At 39.4% G+C, this 6,593-nt stretch overlaps 1 protein-coding gene across 2 annotated transcripts; it reads right to left on the bottom strand.

Moving 5' to 3' along the window:
- Positions 1-2,151: 2,151 nt before the first annotated feature.
- Positions 2,152-6,217, bottom strand: polr2d (RNA polymerase II subunit D). Of its 2 annotated transcripts, none has more exons than XR_009816540.1 (5): positions 5,951-6,217; positions 2,876-3,056; positions 2,710-2,805; positions 2,509-2,642; positions 2,152-2,447 (listed from the first exon to the last, which is right to left on the bottom strand). XR_009816540.1 is itself a non-coding variant. In XM_061972019.1 (5 exons), the coding sequence occupies exons 1-4, from the start codon at positions 6,021-6,023 to the stop codon at positions 2,564-2,566; spliced, it is 429 nt and encodes a 142-aa protein (XP_061828003.1). In that variant the 5' UTR covers positions 6,024-6,217; the 3' UTR covers positions 2,152-2,517; positions 2,554-2,563. The 2 variants fall into 2 exon arrangements, 1 of the variants encoding a protein (XP_061828003.1); XM_061972019.1 differs by having other exon boundaries at positions 2,152-2,517; positions 2,554-2,642.
- Between the last annotated feature and the right edge of the window lie 376 nt (positions 6,218-6,593).

Raw genomic sequence — 6,593 nt, 5'->3', positions numbered from 1 at the left:
AAGGTCACATGTGTCGCTTATTGAATACTTCCAAGTACATTGAAGTATATATACTGCGTACTTGGTAACAATGAAGTACATTTACTAAGTAACAATGTACAAACCCCGTTTCCATATGAGTTGGGAAATTGTGTTAGATGTAAATATATAAACGGAATACAATGATTTGCAAATCCTTTTCAACCCATATTCAGTTGAATATGCTACAAAGACAACATATTTGATGTTCTTTTTTGCAAATAATAATTAACTTAGAATTTCATGGCTGCAACACGTGCCAAAGTAGTTGGGGAAAGGGCATGTTCACCACTGTGTTACATGGCCTTTCCTTTTAACAACACTCAGTAAACGTTTGGGAACTGAGGAGACACATTTTTGAAGCTTCTCAGGTGGAATTCTTTCCCATTCTTGCTTGATGTACAGCTTAAGTTGTTCAACAGTCCGGGGGTCTCCGTTGTGCTATTTTAGGCTTCATAATGTGCCACACATTTTCAATGGGAGACAGGTCTGGACTACAGGCAGGCCAGTCTAGTACCCGCACTCTTTTACTATGAAGCCACGTTGATGTAACACGTGGCTTGGCATTGTCTTGCTGAAATAAGCAGGGGCGTCCATGGTAACGTTGCTTGGATGGCAGCATATGTTGCTCCAAAACCTGTATGTACCTTTCAGCATTAATGGCGCCTTCACTGATGTGTACGGTAAGTTACCCATGTCTTGGGCACTAATACACCCCCATACCATCACAGATGCTGGCTTTTCAACTTTGCGCCTATAACAATCCGGATGGTTCTTTTCCTCTTTGGTCCGGAGGACACGACGTGCACAGTTTCCAAAAACAATTTGAAATGTGGACTCGTCAGACCACAGAACACTTTTCCACTTTGTATCAGTCCATCTTAGATGAGCTCAAGCCCAGCGAAGCCGACTGTGTTTTTGGGTGTTGTTGATAAAACGTTTTTCGCCTTGCATAGGAGAGTTTTAACTTGCACTTACAGATGTAGCGACCAACTGTAGTTACTGACAGTGGGTGTCTGAAGTGTTCCTGAGCCCATGTGGTGATATCCTTTACACACTGATGTCACTCGTTGATGCAGTACAGCCTGAGGGATTGAAGGTCACGGGCTTAGCTGCTTACGTGCAGTGATTTCTCCAGATTCTCTGAACCCTTTGATGATATTACAGACCGTAGATGGTGAAATCCCTAAATTCCTTGCAATAGCTGGTTGAGAAAGGTTTTTCTTAAACTGTTCAACAATTTGCTCACGCATTTGTTGACAAAGTGGTGACCCTCGCCCCATCCTTGTTTGTGAATGACTGAGCATTTCATGGAACCTACTTTTATACCCAATCATGGCACCCACCTGTTCCCAATTTGCCTGCACACCTGTGGGATGTTCCAAATAAGTGTTTGATGAGCATTCCTCAACTTTATCAGTATTTATTGCCACCTTTCCCAACTTCTTTGTCACGTGTTGCTGGCATCAAATTCTAAAGTTAATGATTATTTGCACAAAAAAAAAATGTTTGAGTTTGAACATCAAATATGTTGTCTTTGTAGCATATTCAACTGAATATGGGTTGAAAATGATTTGCAAATTATTGTATTCCGTTTATATTTACATCTAACACAATTTCCCAACTCATATGGAAACGGGGTTTGTAGTACATTTAAGTATATACTGTGTATGTGGTAACAATGAAGAACATTTAAGTGTGTATACTGCATACTTGGTATCAATGTAGTACATTTAAGTGTATATACTGTGTACTTGGTAACAATGTAGTACATTAAATTAAATGTACTTGTCAACAATGAAGTAACATTTAAGTGTATATACTGCGTACTGAGTAACAATGTAGTACATTTATGTGTATATACCATGTATTAAGTAACAATGAAGTACATTTAAGTGTATATACTGTGTACTTGGCTACAATGTAGTACATTTAAGTGTACATACTGCGTACTTGGCAACAATGTAGTACATTTAAGTGTATATACTGCGTACTGGGCAACAAATTAGTACATTTAAGTGTATATACTTGGTAACAATGTAGTACATTCAAGTATATACACTGAGTACTTGGTAACAATGCAGTACACTGTCAGTGTCCAGGGTAGTACATGCAGTACACATATCACAAGTCTTTTAGAAGATACAAAAATGTTTTATTGTTTTCTGAAAAAGAAACATTGCCAAGAGCACAAAATCAAAGTGTGGACAAAAAAAGTTTCTACTGAGATCCTTCTGTGATGTCATGGATCACATGATCCTGATCTCCTTCTGTGATGTCATGGATCACATGATCCTGATCTCCTTCTGTGATGTCATGGATCACGTGATCTAAGATCCTCCCGTGATGTCATGTATCACATGATCCTGATCTCCTCCTGTGACATGTGTCACGTGATACCGATCTCCTCCTGTGATGTCATGGATCACATGATCCTGTGATGTCATGGATCACGTGATCCTGAGATCCTCCCGTGACGTCATGGATCACGTGATCCTGAGATCCTCCCGTGACGTCATGGATCACGTGATCCTGCAGCACCGTTCTAGTACTGGAAGCTTCTCTTGGTCTGGATGTCGTCCAGAATTTGCTGAAGTTCCTCGTCCTCGAAGCGCCCCTCCAGACTGCAGGAAAAGGGAGGGAGGTGGTCACGTGTCCTTTCCCGGACCAGGAAGGGGTGTCAGGACTCACCTGGGGATGAGGGCCTTGGCCTCCTCGGCGGCCTCAGGACACAGGTTGGCCAGACTGGCCAGCTCGAACTTGTGCAGCTTCTTCTGCAGCAGGAGGCTGTGGGCGGGTCCAACACGTCAGCGGCCAGGTTTATTTACCTTTTTTTAATAAAAACCCCGTCACCGACCTGCGCACCGCCGTGATGGTCTCTCGGTTCTTGAAGCGGCTGAAGCGGACCGTGTAGTTGAGGGTCTTCATGAAGACCTCGGACAGTTCCTGCTCGTCCTCGGCGCTCTCGTTCTGCTGCTTGCGATGCTCCAGCAACATGCGCACCTCCGAGTTGAGCAGCGTCTCCGAATTCTCAAACTCTGGCGTGACAACAACACACACAAGTTTGCCATAAAAGATACAAAAAGGGTATGAAACAAACAGAAAATATTAATAAAACTTATAATCGACGGGTTGATCTAGAGATTGAAGCGTTGAAAGTACAACAAATAAAAATGTATGACTTATTTTTAACAAGATACACTTACAATTAGTACACCAACTCAAAACATTCACACTCATTCACACAAAAGGGTTGTTTCTTTCTGTTATTAATATTGTGGTTCCTACATTATATATCAATATATATCAATACAGTCTGCAAGGGATACAGTCCGTAAGCACACATGATTGTGCGTGCTGCTGGTCCACTAATAGTACTAACCTTTAACACTTAAATTGACTCATTTTCATTCATTACTAGTTTCTAGGTAACTGTTTTTATATTGTTTTACTTTATTTTTTATTCAAGAAAATGTTTTTATTTATCTTGTTTTATTAATTTTTTTAAAAAGGACCTTATCTTCACCATACCTAGTTGTCCAAATTAGGCATACTAATGTGTTAATTCCACGACTGTATATATCAGTATCGGTTGATATCGGTATCGGTAATTAAAGAGTGGGACAATATCGGATATCGGCAAAAAGCCATTATCGGACAAATGTGCATGTTACTTCCTATATATATATATATATATATATATATATATACACTTTTTTTTAAATATATATATTTATAAATGTGGAAGTAGTGTCAAAGCGCTTTGAGTACCTTGAAGGTAGAAAAGCGCTATACAAGTACAACCCATTTATTATTTATTTATTTATATATATTTAAATAAATATATATACGTATGTATATAAATATATATATATATTTTTTTAAATGTGTGTATATATATATATATATATATATATATACACACACAGGTAAAATTAGAATATTTTGAAAAACTTGATTTATTTCAGTAATTGCATTCAAAAGGTGTAACTTGTACATTATATTTATTCATTGCACACAGACTGATGCATTCAAATGTTTATTTCATTTAATTTTGATGATTTGAAGTGGCAACAAATGAAAATCCAAAATTCCGTGTGTCACAAAATTAGAATATTACTTAAGGCTAATACAAAAAAGGGATTTTTAGAAATGTTGGCCAACTGAAAAGTATGAAAATGAAAAATATGAGCATGTCAAATACTCAATACTTGGTTGGAGCTCCTTTTGCCTCAATTACTGCGTTAATGCGGCGTGGCATGGAGTCGATGAGTTTCTGGCACTGCTCAGGTGTTATGAGAGCCCAGGTTGCTCTGATAGTGGCCTTCAACTCTTCTGCGTTTTTGGGTCTGGCATTCTGCATCTTCCTTTTCACAATACCCCACAGATTTGGTCTGGTAGACTGCTGCGTTGACCCTGGATCTCAGGAAACAGAGTGGACCGACACCAGCAGATGACATGGCACCTCAAACCATCACCCAACCATGCAAATTTTGCATTTCCTTTGGAAATCGAGGTCCCAGAGTCTGGAGGAAGACCGGAGAGGCACAGGATCCACGTTGCCTGAAGTCTAGTGTAAAGTTTCCACCATCAGTGATGGTTTGGGGTGCCATGTCATCTGCTGGTGTCGGTCCACTCTGTTTCCTGAGATCCAGGGTCAACGCAGCCGTCTACCAGCAAGTTTTAGAGCACTTCATGCTTCCTGCTGCTGACCTGCTCTATGGAGATGGAGATTTCAAGTTCCAACAGGACTTGGCGCCTGCACACAGCGCAAAATCTACCCGTGCCTGGTTTACGGACCATGGTATTTCTGTTCTAAATTGGCCCGCCAACTCCCCTGACCTTAGCCCCATAGAAAATCTGTGGGGTATTGTGAAAAGGAAGATGCAGAATGCCAGACCCAAAAACGCAGAAGAGTTGAAGGCCACTATCAGAGCAACCTGGGCTCTCATAACACCTGAGCAGTGCCAGAAACTCATCGACTCCATGCCACGCCGCATTAACGCAGTAATTGAGGCAAAAGGAGCTCCAACCAAGTATTGAGTATTGTACATGCTCATATTTTTCATTTTCATACTTTTCAGTTGGCCAACATTTCTAAAAATCCCTTTTTTGTATTAGCCTTACACAATATTCTAATTTTGTGACACACGGAATTTTGGATTTTCATTTGTTGCCACTTCAAATCATCAAAATTAAATGAAATAAACATTTGAATGCATCAGTCTGTGTGCAATGAATAAATATAATGTACAAGTTACACCTTTTGAATGCAATTACTGAAATAAATCAAGTTTTTCAAAATATTCTAATTTACTGGCTTTTACCTGTATATATATAGATAGATATACACACACTTTTTAAAAAAATATATATATATTTATATACATACATATATTTATTTAAATATATATATTATATATATTTAAGTAAATATATATACGTATGTATATAAATATATATATATATTTTTAAAAATGTGTATATATACACCTATATATATATATATATATATATAGATATGTCTTAATAAGGTTATCCAAAAAATAGTGCTCGATACCGTAGTAGAGCGCAATATATGTATGTGTGGGAAAAAAAATCACAAGACTACTTCATCTCTACAGGCCTGTTTCATGAGGGGTTCCCTCAATCATCAGGAGATTTGATGATTGAGGGAACCTGTTTGAGGCCTGTTTCATGAGGGGTTCCCTCAATCATCAGGAGATTTGATGATTGAGGGAACCCCTCATGAAACAGGCCTGTAGAGATGAAGTAGTCTTGTGATTTTTTTCCCCACACATACATATATATATAGACATATATATAGATAGATAGGAAGTAACATGCACATTTGTCCTGTAAAGTTAATAAGCTCAGGTGTAAAATGAATAAAATTAAAGTTCTAATAAGAAGAAAAGCAATAAAAGGAGACCTTTAGGAAAAAGCAGTTGTGAAGCGTCTTCTTCCACATCGCCGACATGAGTCGCGGAGCCCGCGGCCGCCATGGCTGATGGCTGCAGCCGCCGGCCGGAAGACAGGCGCGCTCGGACAGGAAGTAACACAAGCGTCCAGTAGCCACCCGCCGTCAAAGCGAAGAAAATGCTCCAAAAACGACACGTTTGGACGCTCGGAGACGAGACGAGTCGACTCGATCCTTCTTTCTAAGCAACTTCCGGTCTTTTCCGGTAGGGCTTCACTTGTTGTTTACCGCAGTAGTGCCACCATGCGGCCGGCGACTAGATTACACCTGCTGACAACGCTCATGAAGATGCTTATTGGTCATTGTTGCACTCATCAGGCGAGGCCGGGGCGATAATAATGACAACAATAACAATGTTGTGTCCTACGGCCACAAATACATTGACCAAATTGGAAATAAGCGTATAAAAACAATTGTAAATACATCAAACACGACGGCATGCTGTGTAAATGTTTTTAATAATGTGTATATTGTCACGTATCAAATGAACATGTCTTTATTTACAGAAAACATTTTTAATCACTGCTTATGTAAGTCTATATGCGATTCAACCCTCTGAGGCATACCTTATTTAATAGTACTTCAGCCCCAAAAG

This window comes from Nerophis lumbriciformis, linkage group LG17 (genome assembly GCF_033978685.3).
Source record: "Nerophis lumbriciformis linkage group LG17, RoL_Nlum_v2.1, whole genome shotgun sequence".
Classification (NCBI taxonomy): Eukaryota; Metazoa; Chordata; class Actinopteri; order Syngnathiformes; family Syngnathidae; genus Nerophis; species Nerophis lumbriciformis.
The sequence above is the reverse complement of the archived record's forward strand: the minus strand, read 5'-3'. Positions and strand labels throughout refer to the sequence as shown.

What these genes read in the sequence shown, in the direction of transcription:
- polr2d (XM_061972019.1), bottom strand. Translation starts at nt 6,023, where the DNA reads ATGGCGGCCGCGGGCTCCGCGACTCATGTCGGCGATGTGGAAGAAGAC. An exon ending in ACCATCACGGCGGTGCGCAG is followed by an intron (nt 2,806 to 2,875) that starts GTCGGTGACGGG and finishes ACCCGCCCACAG; the next exon opens with CCTCCTGCTGCAGAAGAAGC. An exon ending in GCCAAGGCCCTCATCCCCAG is followed by an intron (nt 2,643 to 2,709) that starts GTGAGTCCTGAC and finishes CTTTTCCTGCAG; the next exon opens with TCTGGAGGGGCGCTTCGAGG.